The 19,084-nt window shown below is 46.4% G+C and overlaps 1 protein-coding gene across 1 annotated transcript in view; it reads left to right on the top strand.

Annotated features, from left to right (window-relative positions):
- The window catches only part of Chchd6 (coiled-coil-helix-coiled-coil-helix domain containing 6), a 235,316-nt gene that overhangs the window by 9,640 nt on the left and 206,592 nt on the right, over positions 1 to 19,084 (top strand). The window contains exons 2-4 of the mRNA XM_005364858.2: positions 9,794 to 10,001; positions 13,221 to 13,290; positions 14,886 to 15,030. Of these exons, the coding sequence (XP_005364915.1) occupies positions 9,794 to 10,001; positions 13,221 to 13,290; positions 14,886 to 15,030 (423 nt within the window). The remainder of the gene's footprint in view (positions 1 to 9,793; positions 10,002 to 13,220; positions 13,291 to 14,885; positions 15,031 to 19,084) is intronic.

Genomic DNA, 19,084 nt, shown 5'->3' with positions numbered 1-19,084 from the left:
AGCTTGACTCAATGAGATGTCAGGTAAACTGTTTGCTCTAGAGATCAGCCGGTTGACACTGCTTTGGTACACAACTGAGCCAGTGCCCCTGCCCACAGGACCCAGGCAGGGAGAGGGCATAGAACAGATTTGGTCTCCTACTTGTCTAGGGTTTGCACAATGCCTGGCACCTGTGAGACCTTGGAAAACATGGTACTGTACTGCATGGATAGAACATGGTCACGTAGACTTGGTGGGCCTGCAAGCCATTTCTTATCCCTAGTGACCATGGTGACACTTCTCCTGCCCATAAGAGAGCTGACACCTTACTTCATGAACTGACAAAACTGCCTCCACATTGTTACTTCTCAGCTGTGTAGATAGTAAGATTTGTGAGGCTGAAAAATCCACTAATTTTCATATTGACTGCTTGCTGAATTCCTAGTTACTGCTCCTCCTCTTCCGTCTCCATAAAGCTCATCCGAGGCAATGTGGCTGCAAATTCCTGAGCCAGCCCTGGCATGGCATGGTTTTCTCCCCTCCAGGGAGCCCCCCGTTCCTGCCTGCCTTTGTACAGGTGTCACTATTGCTGCTAGGGTTCAGTTTGAGTGTTGGTCTTAGCACTTAGGTCATCTGTGATCATGGGTGGCTCTCCAGCCCCCCAGTATAAAATGGCCATGCACAGAAAATGCATTTAGCTGGAACCTGGCATGTGACATGTGATCAGGGAGTCCCTGTAAGGCACAGTGCCTTTTCATCTGGGTCTGATGCTGGGGTTTTTCTGCCTCTGTTCCAGCTCTGTTGCCTGTATTAGTCAGAGTCCTGTAGAGCAGTGGTTCTCAGCCTTGGGTTGTGACCCCTTTGGGGGTCGAACGACCTTTTACAGGGTCACCTAAGACCATCTGCATATCAGATATTTACATTAAACTCAGTAGCAAAATTACAATTATGAAGTAGCAAGGGAAATAATTTTACGATTGGGGGTCACCACACCATGAGGAACTGTATTAAGAGGTCACAGCATTAGGAAGGTTGAGAACCACTGCTCTAGAGTAACAAGACTTATAGAATGAATCTTTCTCACTCTCTCTTTTAAAGGGGATTTATTTATTAGAATGACTTATAAGCTTTGGTCCAGCTAATCCAACAATGGCTGACTGTGAACAGAAAGTACAGGAATCCAGTAGCTGGGGTCAGTCCACGAGGCTGGATGTCTCAGGTGGTCTTGAGTGTATATGCTGGGATCCCAAAGAAGTAGACCCTAATGCCAGTGAAGAGATGGACTTGCAAGGCAAGGGCAAGCCCGCAAAGAACAAAAGTTTTCTTCTACCACGTCCTTATGTAGGCTTCCAACAGAAGTTGTGGCCCAGATTAGATCTGCACTAAAGATCTGAATTTAAGGTGTGTCTTCCTGCCTCAAGATATGGGTTAAAGGGTTGTCTTCTTACCCCAAAGAGCTGGATTAGAAGTGGATCTTCCTATTTCAAATTAAGCAAAAATCCCTCACAAGTGTTATCTCATTTTGGTGTTTTTGTTCCATATGTAGTCAAGTTGACAACTAAGAATAGCCAGCACATTGTCCCTTTCTGGAATTTGAGAAGTGACCTCCTTCCTCCAGTCTGCTCCTGGGCTCTTGCACAGGGTCCCTTGCTGATTTCTTCCCCTATGTGCAGCTACCTCTGTTTCTGGAGTGGCAGAGGGTCAGACTACTTGGATGCATTCGGAACACTTTACACATTGACTGTTCTTAGCTCGGCAGTGACACCTCCTCTCCGGCAAGCCAGGCTGAGAGCCTCACTGTCATCTTTTCTCTTCTCCATTACTTTGTGACTTTTTCTTCTTGCAGAATACATCTTATTTTTAAATGCCAACTGTTCACAATTTCTCAGGAATCCTTTCAGACTCTCCCCAAGCCTATATTCAAACGTGCTCTTCCCTTTGGCTTATGCAGTGAGATGTGTTATATTTGCTGTTCTGTGAATTGCTCTTTCATTTGTCTGTGCCTTCAGACAGGTCTTACCTAATTTCTCTCCCTTAGTGTCTTCAGTATCCATTCCCTCTTGTCCACTCTCCAGCAAGTACACATCTCAGCCTCTACTCCTAATCTGTACCCCTGTGTTGTCACACTTCCTCCGTGCTTTCATTATCTCAAGTCCCTCTTTCTCCTTTGCCAGACTCTTTTCTGCAGAGAAAATCCTGGCTAAGTCTCTTTCAGAAGCTGCAGTGGTTCCAGTTGATGGCAGAGTCAACTCTAGCCTTTTGTCATTCGGAAGCCTCATCAGGTGGAGCCCAGCTCTGTACCTTAATTTTTAAATATACCCACCAGTGATCTTTGTGACTGAACCTCAGGAACCTCATTCCTTCCCTGTATGTCTTTGCTTGTGCCGTTGCCAGCTCTGGCAGGCCACCCTCTACCCGACCCCTGATTGCAAAGTGCATTTCTGGTTTTCCCTGAATGTAGGATGTGTTCAAGGCCTCATTTAGGGGAGTCCTGGAGCTCCAGCTCCTGGGAACTTAGCTGAACTGCGTATGTATCTATGACTACGTTCTGTCTATCCTTTTCACCCCTGTCTGATGACAAGCTTGTTGAGAAGTTGATACTGAAGAACTTGACATTCTTCTTAGGCTTGAATGTTGCTTCTAAGGCCATGGGCTGAAACTTGTTTCCATTGTCTCTGGTAGTACTGGGAGACGGAGCCTTTAGATGGTAGGGTGTAGGTCGTGGGAAGTGTGCTTCTGCAGGGGTTGTTGGAACCTTATCCTTGGTCTTTGCTTCCCAGCTGCTCTGGAAGTGACTAGGCCTTGCCCTAGTTTCCTTTCTGTTGTGATAAAATATGGATCTAAAGCAACTTAACCTTCCAGGTCTTAGTCTATTATTGAGGGGAGTCAGGGCAAGAAGTTAAAGCAGGTACCTGAAGCAGAGACTGTAGAGGAATATTCCCTGTTGGCTTGCTCATAGGCTCATGCTTAGCTAGCTTTTTTATATAGTCCAGGACCACATATGTAGGATGATGCTGCTCACACCTGCTTGGGTCCTCCAAATAACTAGTATTTACTCCCGAGACATGCTTATAGGCCATTCTAGTCTAGGCAATTCCTCAGCCTAGGCCTTTTTCTCAGATGGCTTGGTCATTAAAGCTAAATAGGATAGGCCTTGTTTGATAGGAAGTACTGAGTCACCACAGGCCCAAAGCAGTAGAGGCAGGAACCATGTGCTGAATGAAGTCATGAGGCATAATAAGCCCTTTCTCCTTTTAAGTTGATTAACTCAGCTATTTTGCTGTGATAATGGAAACCGACTATTAATAATGTGTTGCATGTATGCAGTGTTGTGTACCTGAACCTTTACTACATGTTTAATTTGGCAAGTATTTTAGCATTTCTAATGTGCCTGGGACTTTTTCAGGCATGGAGGATACAGCTCAAGCAAAGTGGAAGCCTGGCTGCCTTGGGGCTTATATTCTGGTGATGGTGTACAGGAAATCACATGTATATTGTTGTGTCAGATTGTGAAGTTCCTGAAGAGAAACCAGGCAGAGAACGGAGAGTGGGGAGTGGAGGCAGAGGTTTGGTCAGACTGATGTACTGAGTTTCCTTTTTGCTTAGCCTACTCTAGACTCCACGTGTTCCTTATTTTCTTTACTGTCTTACTGTGAGAACCATCCCGGGCTGTTACAGCACTGAGGGCTGCATGGCAGGCACATCCTCTTGCTCTTGAGAACAAATATTCCATTGCTCCAGGACAGAGGAAGGCGGGATAAAGCGTGGACCCAGGGGTCCAGTGGCCTGCTCTGTGATGGGGTAATTCTTCAGCTGCTCTGCACCTTGATTACCAGGGCTGGGAGGTGGGTATGCTAGTGAGGAGGCTGTGGTGAGTGCCAAGTGTTAGCTCCTGGTGCGTTAGTACATACGCTGTACTTCTCCGACCCTGATCTTCAGTTGTTAGCAGACACAGCTCAACTGTCACACTTCTGTTGGGTATTTCATGTGGTAAAGCAACACCAGCTCCCCACAACTTTCATCCGTGGTGTGGCCACATGACTTGCCCAGATTTGCAGCTATCTGTCCTCTCTTTGGGAACTGTAAATTTGTGGATGCTCTTGGCTGAAGGTAGTGTTTGTTTCTGAGGATTTGGAGGAACCTGGGTTTCTGGAAGCATTTGTGATGAAGGAAGGGGTGAGGTCTCTGTTGTGACTTAGACTGAGGCTTCAGTTCTGGCCTCTTGGAGTTCCTCTCTGGCCTTCCTGTTGTGTGCCTTCTCACACACCACCACCAGGGAACTCAGAAGAGGGCTGTGTGGCTTGAGAAAGTAGGAAAGAGGGCTTTCTTGAACTTTACCTCACACTGTCTCCTTAGGGTCCCCTGTTAGGACAGCATGAGTGTAGGTCCAGGTATCAGACCTGGAAGGTGTGTGTGGATTCTGGACACTGTGGGAAAGACATACACAAGGTCAGTAGAGCCTGGGTACCCTGTCTTCATAGTCCCTGCGCTCGACCCTTTCATATACCTGCGTGTGCTTGGCCTGTGTCTGGCCTGGATTATAACTGGTATTGGTCAGGTATGCGCCATTTACACTGAATAACTCACACTGATGTTTTCTTTGTGTAGCTGCTTTCTGCAGGTTAGTACTCAGTGATGCTCTGAAGTCGCCATTAATTATTTCCGTATCACAAGAAGCAACTGATTTAGAGGTGAGAAGACCCTTCCCAAGGTCATGCAGCTAGTCAGGGGCTTAGCTGGAATTCAGACCTGGGTGGGGTCGAAGGCACAGCACTTTCTCCTGAGCTGTGTCAAAGCCAGCAGCCTGAGCACGCTCCTGTTTTAGGAGAGGAAATGGAAGCTCAGAGATAGAAAGAGATCTTTATCCCTTGCCATGGTTCTCTGCTGGCTACACTGGACACTTTCTGGCCAGCTCTAGTGGAATAGCGACCAGAGGGCTGGTGGCACTGAGCACCAAGCCCCGTCTGGCTCTGGAGGCCTCTCTTCTGGTTCTGTTGGTGCAGGGAGCACTGCCCAGATGGTGTTTATTCTCGCATGACTACTGTGTGTGTGTATTTGTTGATTAAAAATATTACTTGCTGTATTTTGTAGCAACATTAAAAAATATTACAAATCTCTTACCGCCAACAAAAACTGTGCCAATGTTTTCCTTAACCCTTCACTCACCAAGCAACATGGTTCTGTTGATGCCACCTATGCCAGGACTGGCAAATCAGAGCCTATGACTTACTCATGGCAGCCTTCACCTTGACTTCCTCTTGCTCTGGAGTCAGACTTGACCTCTTACCCTGGACTGCTCCCCACTCCCTCCATACCAGAAAGAGCCCTACTGGTAGTGTTTGCTGATTTCCGAATTTCCATAGTGAAAATACTCCCTCCTAAGGTCAATTTCAAATGACCTTAATGAAGTCAATTGGTTTACTAAATTTCCTGAAAAATTAAGAATCAGCTTTCAGGAGATGTTTCCTGAACAGTGGTAGATGCCCACATTTTCTTCCCATCTTCTGTTCCCACAGTGAGACTCCATGCAGGACTATTCTACTCAGTGTAGCCTGTCTGGCCTTGACCTCACTAGGCGGCTGGTCCCTCCTCCTTTGAGCTGACTTTCACTTTCCCAATTGTGTTCAGTTGCTACAGCTCAGAGAAAGAACAAATTGGCTGATCTCTGAAGGCTTGTTCCCTTGTTTGGTCTCAGCACATGAATGTGTTACCTTCTTAGAGGTGTCTCTTAATTTTGCCTTTTCATTCTTACCCATGTTCTTGTATTAATGTGAAACCCATACTCCTTCTTTTCTTTAAATCTTAGCTCTCATTCATTCCTACCACTCAAGGCAGCAGCCACTCACAGCCTTTCCCCCCATGCTATAGGCCTTTCTCCCACCCCTAGCACAGGTACTCCCTGCCACACTGCTTCTGTGCCCTGTTTCTGTAAGCTTCCCTGAACTTCCTGCTTTGCTCAAAGCTTGTACAATAGTTTGGCCCCTCACCAAAGAAGGTTCTATGTATCCACGCTCAGGTTCACTTTTCTAATCGTGTCTTCTTACAAGAATTGTTGGCAGTAGCGTTGCTCTCTCTCTGTCCATCAGTCTCTCCTTCCCACTCACAGACCGTGTTAGAGTCCACCTCCATAACAGGCTTGCCAAGCAAGGCATTGTGGTCCTGTAGCATTGTAGCTTTTCTTGCCTGTGCTGTGCCTGCCTTCCAGAACCTACCACTGGGACATCCTTCCTGGGCTGTTCATGTTTGTGTTTTGCTTTCTCTCTCTCTGCTATGAAATATGGTCAGCATGATGTGCAGTTTATTCCTAGCCCCAAACTGCTGTTAAGTCCTTTTGTGTGTGACTGGAGAGTTTCCTGGATGGATGGAGCATGTGGATCTATGTCGTACAGGCTACGGCTGTCTATGTCTAGCTTACTTAGCACGTTTTCTAGGGTCGTCCATGTTGTGGTTTGCATCAACATTTCATTCCTTTTCTTACTCAATAGTGCTCCATTGTATAGATATTTTTGTTTTATTTATTCATGCATTGGTTGAACATCTGGGTGGTCCCTTTCAGCCGCTCTGGATAAGTGGTTGTGAACATTAGTGTAGAGGTATGTATGGGCATGCTTCCTTTCTCCTTAGCTTGTCCTGGGTGGTGGAACTGCTGGTTCATTGTCAATTCTATGTTTAACCAGACTCTTCCCTGCCCTGGCTATACTGTTTTATACTTCCCAATGTGTGAGCCTTCTGATCTTTGTGACACCGTGTGTAGCGTTTGGATTGCAGTTACCCTGATGGATATGAGGTGTCTACTCAGTGTGCCTTGATTTTTGTTTCTCAGTAATGACTGATGATTCAACTATCTTCTCATGTTCTTCTTGGCCCTTTGTTTCTTTTTGTTATAGAACTTTCTGTTCAGCTGTTTTGTCCATGGTATTAGCACTGGGTTACTGTGACCAAGTCCTGAGATAGTTAAGGTGTCAGGAAGTTTTTCTTTGGCTCATGTGTCAGCTCCATGACTGTTCTCATTGCTTTGGGCACTGATGCGAGTGGCACATCATGAGAACATGCGCCAGAAGAAATTGTTCACCCCCTAAAATAGGGAGGAAGGAGAGATTAGAATGGAGTCCCTCCACCCCGATGAGGACACTTGTCAGTGACTTAAGGACCTTCTATTGGACTCCACTGTCAAAAGATTCAACCACCTGCCAGTGGTGTCACCCTAAGGACCAGCCTTCAACATATAGGTCTTTGGGGGACACTGGGCCAAACCACACCACTCCTTTCAGTTGGGTAATTTTTTTATTTTTATTATAAGTTGTAGGAGCTCCTTGTATGTCCTAGATACAAGTCGGTATGATTTACAAATGTTTTTTCCATTTTGTGGGTTATCTTTTCAGTTGCTTTAGATTGTCTTTTGATAAACAGAACTTTAATTTTTATAAAGTCCAATTATCCGTTTAATTGGTTGCCTTTACTTTTGGTGCCACATCCAGGAATCTATGCCAAAAAACAAGTCATTCAGTTTGCCTCTGCATATTCTTCCAAGAGTTTTTTTTTCTCCTACTTTCAGATTACTGATCTGTTTTAAATTAGTTTTTAATGTATAGGTTAGTGTGGGGCCCAACTCTGTTACCTTGTGTGTGCTATCAGGTTGTGTATACATTATTACTGACGAGGCTATTCTTTCCCCATTGAAGAGTGCTGGCACCTGCGCCATCGCTAGTCTGTTTTCTACTACTGTGATGAAATACCTGAAGCTGAGAACTTACAAAGAAAAGAGTTTTATTTAGCTCCCAGTTTTATTTTGGTTTGGCTTTGATTTTTCCAAGACAGGGTTTCTCTGTGTAACTGTCCTGGCTGTTCTGGTACTCATTTTGTAGACCAGGCTGGCCTCCAACTCTCAGAGTTCTACTGCCCTTGCCTCCCTGTATGCTGGGATTAAAGGTGTGTGCTACAATGCCCAGTTTAGCTTCCAGTTTTGATGGCTGAAAGCCCAACAGCACAGGGTGCTAACTCTCGTGAGGAACCTTGTGGCTGCATCACCTCATGGCAAATCACAAGAGTGGTAGCATATTAGAGAGACATCATATCTCAGGTAGCCAAAGAGTGGAGAAGGGTAATGGCTGTCCCCATGCCCATTTCTTACAGGTTCCATCACCTTCAAGCATGACCACACTGAGGACCTAACTTCCAACACAAATCCTTAGGGACCAGGCTTAGCCTCATAACCCTTTGAACTATCAGTTGGCCATAGACACACAGGTTCATTCTGGACCTTCTGTTCTCTTCTACTGATGGGTGGGATTGCCCGTATCACCAGTTACTTGATTTTTATATATCTTTCGTTATTAATATTCTCTTTAGTTGTTAAAGAAATGATCATGGCAAAAAAAGTGAAGTAAGGCATAAATACATATACACATAAACACAGATACACAGAAGCACATATGCACATATATACATACCTTGCCCCTTTCCTATCCAGGGTTTTGATGAGGAGCTATGTGGCCTGCCCCTCTGAGAAGAACCTGTGTATACATCTGTGCAGAGATGTGAAAATTCACTGTGGATTTGTGTTTATACATGTGCATGTGTGTGTTCAATTTAGATGCATCTTCATAGTCAGTGTCTTTTTACTGCTTTGAGATACAGAGTCCTGAGGCTCACTAGTGGTCAGCAGTGTGTCATGCACCTTCTCAAAATGGATGTGTGTCTTGTCTCAATCTTCTTTGGTGGCTCCTGGTATTTTGCAGAATTTAACCATTTTCTCCTGGATGTTCATGTCCTGCAGGTTCCCTCCCTGCTTTGGTTTTTAAGGACTGGATTTTTCTGTGTGGTTATCTCAGAACACTCTCTGTAGACCAGACTAGCCTAGAACTCAGGGATCCTCTTGTCTCTGCCTCTCAAGTGCTGGAATTAGAAGCGTGCACTACTACACCTGGACCTGCTGCAACATTTTAGTTTTGTTTCTCACAGTGAGCATCATAGCACAACCTTGTGCACACAGGGGACTGCTTTCTTTCCATAGGTATCTGGAAATAGAACTGCTGATTGTGCTTTTTGTCCCAAAGCCATTTTTAATGTCTTCCTCTCAAGTGTGCTTTATGATAGCCCGTGGATGTTAGGCACTTAATAAATATTTACTGAAGTGAACTCTTAAGTTTTTTTTTTTAATCTGGGATTTATCTCTAGCTCACTACTTCATCTATGTAAACTGTTTTATGACACCCTCATGCCCATTTTATTTCCTCTGAAAAGAGTGAGCATTTCAGTTACCAAGGCTTCATTAGGGGAATCAGGTGAAATGAATCAACAAGTATTTTGATTATCTGCCCTGTGTAGTGACTAGAGCAGGTGAGGAATGAGTGTCAGTGTTTGAGCTTTCCACACACCAACATGCCAAGCCCGCAGAGGCTGTGGAGGCATGCTGCTTCCCGGGCATGCATTGTAACAGTGGTATTTCATCTGAGTGCCTCGAAGGCTCCTGGGGAGGGAACATTGAGCTGCCCTGGATGGATCACTGATGATAGACAGAAGTGACCAGTGGGGTTGGTGAGGTTTAGAGGCTCAGGGATATCAGGGACATGAGTCATGTAACCCCAAGGGTAGGGTGTGTGTAGACGGTGACAAGATGGAAGAAAAAGCTTCAGAATCCAGTGGGGACTTCCTGGGATAGGCTTGGAATTCCAGGTGGGCTTGGCACTGGGCCGCTGTGAGAGGCTTTTGAGTAGCATTGTATTATTGGAGCTGGTCTTCACTCCAGTAGCTCTAGGGAATGAATTTTCAAGGGTTCCATCATGTAATGTTCCCTGTTTCTTGCTTCTCACAGCTGTCGGAAAGTGTGGTGAACCGCATGAAGGATTCCTGCCAGCCTTCAGCAGGGCAGCAGCCAGCTCCGGGTCCTGGTCCTGCACCCACTGTCCCTGCACCCACCACCCCTACACCTACCATTCCTGTGCCCTCCATGCCTGTGCCTATTGCTCCTCCGCCTTCTTCACGTGGCCCCCAGGAAGGCGCCTTTAAAGCCCCTCAGACAGGTATGTTGGGGGAGTGGGAACAGAGGCTGCAAGATATTTGCCCGACTGCTGCTGGGCTTGCCTTTACTCCTGAGTGATGCGAGTCACTGCCTTCTGCGGCACTGGCACTTCATGCAGCAGACACTGTCTGGTGTGGTGCAGGTTGCTGGTGTGGGCCAGACTGTTTGCCTTACACTGTTTCCATGGCTGTGCATGTAAAAGATGAGGCAGAAGGTTGTCGTCTGACAGCTCAGGTAGGGAGTCATCTGCTTTTCAGGATCCAGAGGCAGAAGTGTCACTCAGCTGTAGCAGCTCTACCCTAGCTACCAGTCAGAGAATGGAAAGTGTATGAAAGGGGGCCAACGGGGCACTTGAGCAATGCTGGCACTAGCCTCAGCCACCCTGATCTGACCCGCCTCCCAAGACACCCTGGCCACTATGGAGCTGGCGCCCATGCTGCTCTGTTGTGCTCCTCAAAAATGGCTTGTAGTAAACACAAAGAAAGCAAAAGCCTTGAAGAGAGGGCTATAAGGTATAGTGGAGAAAGGATTTTTGTGGCCTTGAGTTACTGCTGTCCTTCCTATCCATTTTTTTTTTTTGAGGGATTGTGAGATTAGAGAGTGGGAGTGTTCACTTTTGTGCAGGTAGCACTGTTGGAACATAAGGCAGGGACAAGCCCCCTCTCAGGGTGCACACAGCTCTGGTTAAAGGCCATATATCCAGCCTGGGGCTTATGAGATGATATCACCAGAAGCTCATGCCAGCTGCTGAGGGCTAGGGGTGGTGCAGAGCAGCTTCCTTATGTTAGGCAGGGTCTGTGTGAATGTGGGAGGTGGGTGGGATTTTCAGGCTGTTGACAATAGGAGCAGAGGTGGGGTACAGTGTGGCCTGTTGAAAATGTAGATGCAGTTTACTGTCTCCAGACTACAAAGTCCAAAGGAAGGGGAGACATTGGTCATGGTCACCTCCAACAGAGGCTAGAGAGCTCTGACACTCCTTTCACTGTGTTTAGGCCTTAGGGCTTACCACAGGCCTTAGAGCCAGTCAGAGCCTGGATTTCACTCTGAGATCTTAGTGAATGGGGTTGGCTAAGCCCCCCCCCTCCATCCCTGTCTTTTACCCAGAAGGCCTCTCCTGGGATTTCTTTGGCCTAGAGATGACAGGGACTGAAAGGGGTCTATCTTGACCCACTGAGCTTTATTTAATAAGCAGATTAACTGAAGAGGAAGAGAGTGATGGGAAAATAAGATTGTCACAATGTATTGTCGTCTGAGCATTGGAGAATAGGCATTGGCTTCAATTTCAGTAAATTTCAGCTGTTTAAAAGGAATAATGGAAGTTCAGTTGTCACTTAGTTTTTGCACAAAATATTTTTCAGAGTATGTTTAAGTTTCTGAATGTGGAAAAAGATTTGGCAGAAATGGACCAGCTTGAAATGGACTGGTTTTAAGACATCTTTTAAACACAGTTTTTGCCTTTTTGTTAGTGGTAGAACTAAGTTAGAAAACACTGTTAAAATTAAATTGTTCCCTCATGTCATTGCTCATGTGCAGGAGCCAAGGCCATTGAGATGAAGAGGTCCCAGCTACCATAGCAAACTAGAAATAGTTTAGAAGAACAACTGAGGGGCGGTTGATAAAAGGGGGAGACCAGAATGTTGACAAAGTGCTGTCATCGTAGTTTGTGGAGAGTTTGGAAGGTCTTTATGGTGGTTCAGTTGAGAATGCCCACAGTGGGCCGATGTTTGCTATAAAAGCCCCTTATCAGTGATACTTGCAGAGAGATTCTAGAAGGTGCTCAGTATTGAGAGAGCAGGGACCTGAGTGGGCCCGACAGGAGGAAGGTTGGTGGGTCAGTGCCACATTATCTACAGTGGGGAAGGATATTATTTTTAAGTTGGAAAAGGAAATTATTTATTTATTTATTTTTTGAGTCAGAGTCTCATGTAGCTCAGGCTGGTTTTGAATTCTATCTGTAGCTGAGGATGAAGTTACACTCCTGGTCACAGGTATTCATCATACTTGGCATATGTGATGCTGGGGATGGAACCCATGGCTTCCTGTATGCCAGGCAAGCACCCTACCAGCACAGAAAGACTTTTCTCTAAAAAAAAAAAATTACAATTTGTCCCTGAACAAAGCTTTTATAAATGAGTAGGAGAAACATTACTGTGGAAATGCAGGCCCCAGCGGCCGTCCTCCTCTGCAGCAGTCCTCCTCTGCAGCAGTCCTCCTCTGCAGCAGTCCTCCTCTGCAGCAGTCCCAGCTGAGAGCCTGGGATGTTACTGAGGAGCATGTGGTATGCCCTCCTCAGACCTCAGCTGTGCCACTGGCCGTTCATGAGCGGGTGTGGTCGTTTTGGACAGGCCTTCCTTCTGGAATGGAATAGAAGACCTGTGCCCTTGTTAATGTTTGGCACAGGCCTCCTACCTTAGAATCCTGAGGTAGTAGTGGGGGACTCAGGACATATGAGTCAATTTCTTATGGTTTAGGGGCTGGGAAGTCCAAAATCAAAGGGCAACATTTGGTCAGGGCTTTCGTGCTGATGGGAATTGGGCAGAGTCCCTACACAGGGCCGCACACAGGGGCAGAGCAAGTGTGAGAGCTCAGGGCTTCCACCATCTTACAAACTTAACAGTGCCATCCATGATGAGGGGCTTTCTAGTCCGAATTGCTACTAAAGGCAAACTTATTACTGCTGTTAGAATGTAGTCATGACTCACCCTGAATTTTAGAGGGGCAAGCATTCAAACCATGGCAAGAACCAAAATAAACAGGATACAAGAGCGACTACCCTCCTCTTGCACAAACATGGCAGAGGGGTGACTGCTCTGAACAATGTCTGGTCTGTGTTTAAGAGGTAACCTCAGAGTGCTCACAACAATGGGGCAAGTAATGGTGAACTTAGAGAACAGTCCTCAGGTGGTTTGCTGCCAGCCCCACATTGAGGATGCCCTGCTGGAGAACCTGTGGGCAGACCAGCTTCCTGTCATTTGGCTCTGCAGACTGGTTTAATTGAGACTCTGCTCCTATCTGCCTCTGGAACTCTGTAGTCTGTCCATGGGAAATGCTTTTCCATAGGGACATCTGTCCACATGCTGAGTGTGGTTTCCTGAGGAAGTGCATTTTGTGTGTGTGTGTGTGTGTGTGTGTGTGTGTGTGTGTGTGTGTGTGTTCCTGCACCCTTTCTCATCAATCCTGGCAGTTGTTGATTGGCTCTTTTCCTCTGGTTCATTTGTAGACTCCAAAGTGCCCAGGACAGAGAGTGGTGGTGGTAATCAGCCCTCAGCAGTGAAAGAGGATCTCAAGAGGTAAGCCCAAGAATCTGTATGTCCCCCTACCCAACCCCACCAGGCCCTGAAGCACTTGCCTCATAATTTATATTACTTGTGTTAAAACACAACTTTTAATTTGAAGGTAAAAAACACTGAAAAGGGCACAGGGGACTTTGTTGTCAAAGATGGATTCCTATAAAACCTAGAACTGAAGAGACGGGTTCTTAGAGGAATGAAGGAAATGGAGCTTGCCCAGTTCTATGCCATAAACTTGCTGCCAGCATAAGCCACTGTCCTGAGAGCTCGCCAATCATGAAACAGGACTATTTACTTTGCTCCTAGGATGTATAGAAAAGTGGCTAGGGCACAGAGGCCCTTTTGTATAGGCCAGCTTCCTGATTCTTTGATCCGCTTTGTTACCTGGAGAAATGACTGCATAAGAAGAAGAAAGAGGAGGATGTTGTTAGTGAGAGCATAGTCAGGAGTAAGCACGGTGTATGTGCAATTCACAGAGACTCTGTGGCCTTCCCTGATGGGCTTCCTTGTCATCATTGAGGAAACAGCCTCTACACGGTCCTAGGGTCCAGATTCAGCCCATGGACAGTGTCAGCCATGCCTGGGGTTTGCCCTCCAGCAGGACAGCCCTAAATAAAGACCTGTGTTCTCAAAATTTACCCTCTGGAATCCCAAAGGCATTTCCAGGAATGTACAACCTCCTCCAGCCCCTCAGTCATTTTAACCATTTTAAAGTAATATATGCTGATAAAAGATTTAGAAAAATACATAAAATGAAGACAAATCCCCATAGACTCATTATCTCAGTACAACTGCTGTGGCTGTTCTGGGATGTCTCTTGTGCTCCATGCCTTTACCCTAGTTTAGGGTATATTAGCAACATAGGCATTTTCCTGTCTTGCTGCTTTACTTACTGTTATAATTACTTTCCATCAGTTACACCTGCTTTCAAGCATGTTTATTGCTAATCAGATTGTTTATTCATTATTCTCAGGTTTTAGATTGAACTTATTTCAGATAAATCCAAGTTAGCAGTGGGGCTATGGTATAGCTCTTTATGATGCTGTGGTATTTCCTCTATGGTGGCCTTGAAGCTGTTCACACTGTTTTACTTTCAAGAACAACACAAAGGATCTTAGTCCTGCTAACTTCTATCTACTAGGACATACTAGCAGAATGGCAGCCAAAGGGCAGCTATATTCAGGACAAAGTGAGATGTTTAAAACCCCAAACTGCTGCTGTTTAAAACCTTCAAGCTCTCAGCCAAACAAGAACAATGTGGCCCACCCTGCCTAGTTGTTTGAAAGGATGGCACTCATGGGACTTAGCTCTGCCCTGACACACTCCCTTTGGCATGTGACAGTCCGATTCTTTGCCTATGGATAGCCCTCCTGTTCTTGATTTGTGTTGTCTCAGTGTCACTGTCCCCTGGCTGTGGGTGCTGTCACTGAGGCTTCGCCTCAGATGGAAGAATTGTCCTGTGCTTCTAGGCAGCCAAGGGCCAGAAAACCCCATCCCTGCTTAGTCAGGTACAGTGAGCAGGCAGGTCTTTTCCTGCCCATGTTCTTCCAGTCATGCCTTCTGCATCAGTTTCTCTGTGTCCCTCTCTGGTCTAGGTTCCAACAGGAGCAGGCTGCAGTCCAGGATGAGCTAGTCAAGGTGGCGAAAAAGGAGAAAGAGGCAGCTGAGAAGCACTTGAAGGCATCACTGCCTAAGAAGCGGGCCAGCCCTAATCGTGAGCAGCAGCAGTCAGCACGACTGGTGAGTGCGTCTTCTGAGCTCCCCTTCTTCCAGCCTGTGTAATAATGGGCAGCAAAGGCCTGGCCCTGGAGCCTGGGGCCCAGGCTAACTATATCAATTGTGGCTTGGGGAAAAAATGCTTATCAGGCACTGGTAATTTGGAGTCTTCAGACTCTTGAGTCACTGATTTGCTTTGCCACATTGTCAAAGTCCATCCCTGTAGCTTTAGGCCTCTAGAGCCATGGGGGACTGAGAGTCTCATTTGTCATAGCCATCACTGGTGTAAGGGTTGCAATGCCACGTGTGTCAGGAGGGCATATGGGTGGGACTCTGAGGCATACAATGTGTGACACCAAGAGCATAATTTTCACAGCACAGAGCCCAGGTGCAAAGCCTAGCACTTTGCTTACAGCTTCAGCACACTGAGCCTTGTTGGAACATCATGATGCTCACACACAGGATTGCCCCAGGGGTCAGGGATAATAGCTACCCAGGGCTTAGCACAAACTAGCAAATAATGAAGGAGCGCTATGACTGCTGCTACTGTTACTAATGCATCTAATTGATCGAAGCTGTTAGTCAGGGTTCTTCCTGCTTTAATGCAAAGTTTATTTTACAAGTAAGGAGTCCAGGAGCACTCCTAAGGTGGACCAGTTCAGCAGCTCGTTGGCATCATCAGGGATTCGGCACTCCTCCTCCCTCCCCTCTGTTTTCCCCAGTGAACTAGCCACACTCAGGCTTACTGTTGCCACAGTTCCGTAATAACTGCAGTTGCCTTATGATTACAACTCTGAGCAGAAGAAGAAAAACTGTCAACCTCTGTCAGCAAGGACAGGTTTCCCAGAGCCACCTCCAGCAGCATTCCTCTTCCATTCTATCGGCCTGAATTTCACTGGGTCTCCAGAGCTAAACCATTCAAACCCAGAGTGACTAGGGAGGCTGTATTGTCTGCAACTAGGATCCTTTTGTTGCCATGGTAGAGATGTGCACAAGCAAAACCAGGCTGACGGCAAGGGGGGTGGTCTGGCTATTTTACAGCCTCTAATGACGTTTGCTTTGGAGACCGTGGATTAGAGACTAGTGGGCAACTTTGCCTCCATTAGGTCAGTAACCTATGCACACAGAAGCATGTGAGATTGCAATTCTGGGATGAGATGGGCAGAAAGATAAGCTTACTGTCCTGATGACCACACAGCTATTCAAAGCATTCGGCGGGTGAAAGCTCTGGAAGATAGAAGCCTATCTTGATGGGGAGAAGATAGGCTTAACCTGAGAACTTTGAAAGAGGCTGAGTTGTTTTCAGTCAGTGTTAAGTGGCAGAGATGAGTTATTTGGGAGTATTGTAACCTGCTGGTAGGACAGAGATGGCATTGGCTCTCATCCTGGAAGATAGGTAGCCACCAGGACTAGGTAGAAGTTAAGATAGGTGGTGGGATACAGGATGAGATCAAGACCCGCAGCCAGATAATAAGAGGCTTTCAGTGGCTTGAGGAGCCAACAGCAAAGCAACCCTCTGTGCCTCTGAAACAGCAGAGACAGTTGTAAGGATGAGAATGGGCTATCTCACTTGTGCTTTTAGAGGAGAACTTGAGGTTTCCTGTAGAAGAGAGTGTCTACAGAGAGGCAGGTTGTTGCCTCACTGTAGGCAGCCTGACAAAATCACTTTTTAGATAGGTTAATCATGTGGACTGAGCAAGACAGGAGTCATCTCACCTGGGACAGTTCTAGAGCGAAGGCACGGTAGCCCACAGGTGCTGTCACTTATTCTCACCGGAAAGGTGTTAATGACGGTGATGGTGAATTCACAGCCTCTCTTACCTCCACCTGCAAAGGAGAAGCTAGGCCTTCCTTTCTGCCTTCACCTTCTGACTGTTCCTCAGGTAAGTACTTCTGCTGGTGAGGTGGGGCTTAGATGCCCCTAGGTTGCAGGTGTGTGGATTTTTGTTCGTGTGGTTGGTAATGAATTTCTACCTTAGAATGAAGAGACTGTGTTCCTCCTAGCTTTCTCTCCCAGCTTCCTACATGGATGATGACTTCTGCAAACCAAGTCCCTTCAAGCTGAAAATACTTTATCTACTTTTGTGGGTGTTTCCACTTCTGGGTACACAACATCCTTTACTCCTTATGACTAGAGTTCAGATCTTCTTTCAGGAGCTTTCCTGTCTCCTGTGGTTGCAGGAGGTTCTAATTAGAATCTTCCTGAGATTTTCCTGGAAGCTAGATCTGGGCATGTGTCCCCAGTTGAGCCAGGGATAGATAACCCCTTCCCAGGGACTTGAGTTTGAACTGCGTACAGAGGGAGAGTGGGAGGCCAGGGTGGTGGATATTTATTACAGCTTAGGTGGGCAGTGAGGCCCCTTATGCTGTTAGGTTATGTCTTTTGCTCTCTCCTACCCCTCCAGGGTACCCTTGTTTTCTCTCTGGTCCTCCTGTCCTCCTGTCCTCCTGCCTTCTTGGAGATCATGTCATCTGCTGATAGCTACCAGTTCACTCTTTTTTAAATTTATTATAGTTGGTTTCTATTGGGAGGTGCTGCATCAGGTGTACCTCTCTTAGGAAGACCTGCAGCAGATGCAATGCTGAACCTTCTTGAAACGATGTCGTAGCAGATGATTTTGGAGACCTGCAGCCTCCTGTAGGAGAAGGGAACTAAGGCACCTTTTTGTATCAACAGTTTAAGTGTTGGGGAGGTGCTGTTGCCATCAGTGCAAAGGAAACGGTTCACTATGGATGGGTAGAGAACTCTAATTCTGGAACATTTAAATGAGAGGGAAAACAACTAAAACAAAAGAGAAAAAGATGAAAAAAATTTTTAAAAATCCCTTGTACTAAGTATGAAGATTTTCCCCCTCCCCTAATCCAGGCCTTTCATGCCTTCTGCATGTAAGTGCTGGAGATTGGCAGCTTTCAGGGCAGAGCTCTAGGGGCCTGGTAGTCTGGGGATGTGTGTGGACTAGAGCTGCTGCTTTTTGCACTAGGAGCAGGTGAACCTGAGACACACCTGGTGACTGCTGGAGTGAGCTAGCTGCCAAGCCTCCTTAGTGCCTCTGTTACTAAGTCCCACACCCTTGGACCTGAAGCCCTGTCTGGATGTACCGAGATGTAGAAGGAGCAGTGGGCTGCGTTCCTTCCACCCGGCTCCTGGCCGCCTGGCTAGCTTATGCCCCGAAATACAACACACAAACTGTATTCATTTAAACACTGCCTGGCCCATTAGTTTTAGTCTCTTACTGGCTAACTCTCATATCTTGCTTTAACCCATATCTAATAATCTGTGTAGCACCACGAGGTGATGTCTTACCAGAAAGAATCTAGTGTATGTCCATCTTGGGCTGGAGCTTCATCGTGTCTGACCCAGAGAGGAGAGGCATGGTGATTGCCTCACTTTCTCCCAGCATTCTGTTCTGTCTACTCCACCCACCTAAGGGCTGGCCTATCAAATGGGTCAAGGCAGTTTCTTTATTAACCAATGAAATCAACACAAACAGAAGACTCCCACATCACTGAGAGGCATTAGGTATTTGATGTGCTCTTGTGCCCTCTCGTTTGCCTCTCACTTTTACAGTATTGATTTTTTATCGTCTTCTGCATGAGTGAGCAATGGAGCTCATTATTGGGAAAAGTTCATAAAACTAATGAGAAGGAAAGGTAATAATTTTTATAACTTGCTTTGCTAACAGAAGTGTTAACATTTCCCATCTAGTACAGCAGTAGTGGACAGGTCTATGTACCATACCTGCTCCTGTCCTTGCACCTGGGTCCAGCCCCAACTCTTGTGGGTAAAAGCCATGAATGTCACTGGAGCCTATGTGATCCAGGAATTCCCTTTGGATTTGTGGAGAGAGGCTGGAATTCAAGTCAAATACTGTGGTAGAAGCAGGAGAGAATGAAGTGGTTTAGGGACCCAAGTTGTCTGTTCTGAGGCATAGTAGATTGAGAAATGAAGTCCTGGCAGAAATAGCATCACAGTTTGCCTGCTAGTTTCTGGGTGGGGATTAATAGGTATCTGAGATCTCAGTGCACCTGACAGCTTAAACATTCTTCCCTCCCTCCCTCCCTCCCTCCCTCCCTCCCT

This window comes from Microtus ochrogaster, unplaced genomic scaffold (genome assembly GCF_000317375.1).
Source record: "Microtus ochrogaster isolate Prairie Vole_2 unplaced genomic scaffold, MicOch1.0 UNK1, whole genome shotgun sequence".
Lineage (NCBI taxonomy): Eukaryota > Metazoa > Chordata > Mammalia > Rodentia > Cricetidae > Microtus > Microtus ochrogaster.
Note: the sequence above shows the minus strand (reverse complement) of the source record. Positions and strands in the feature narration are given on the sequence as shown.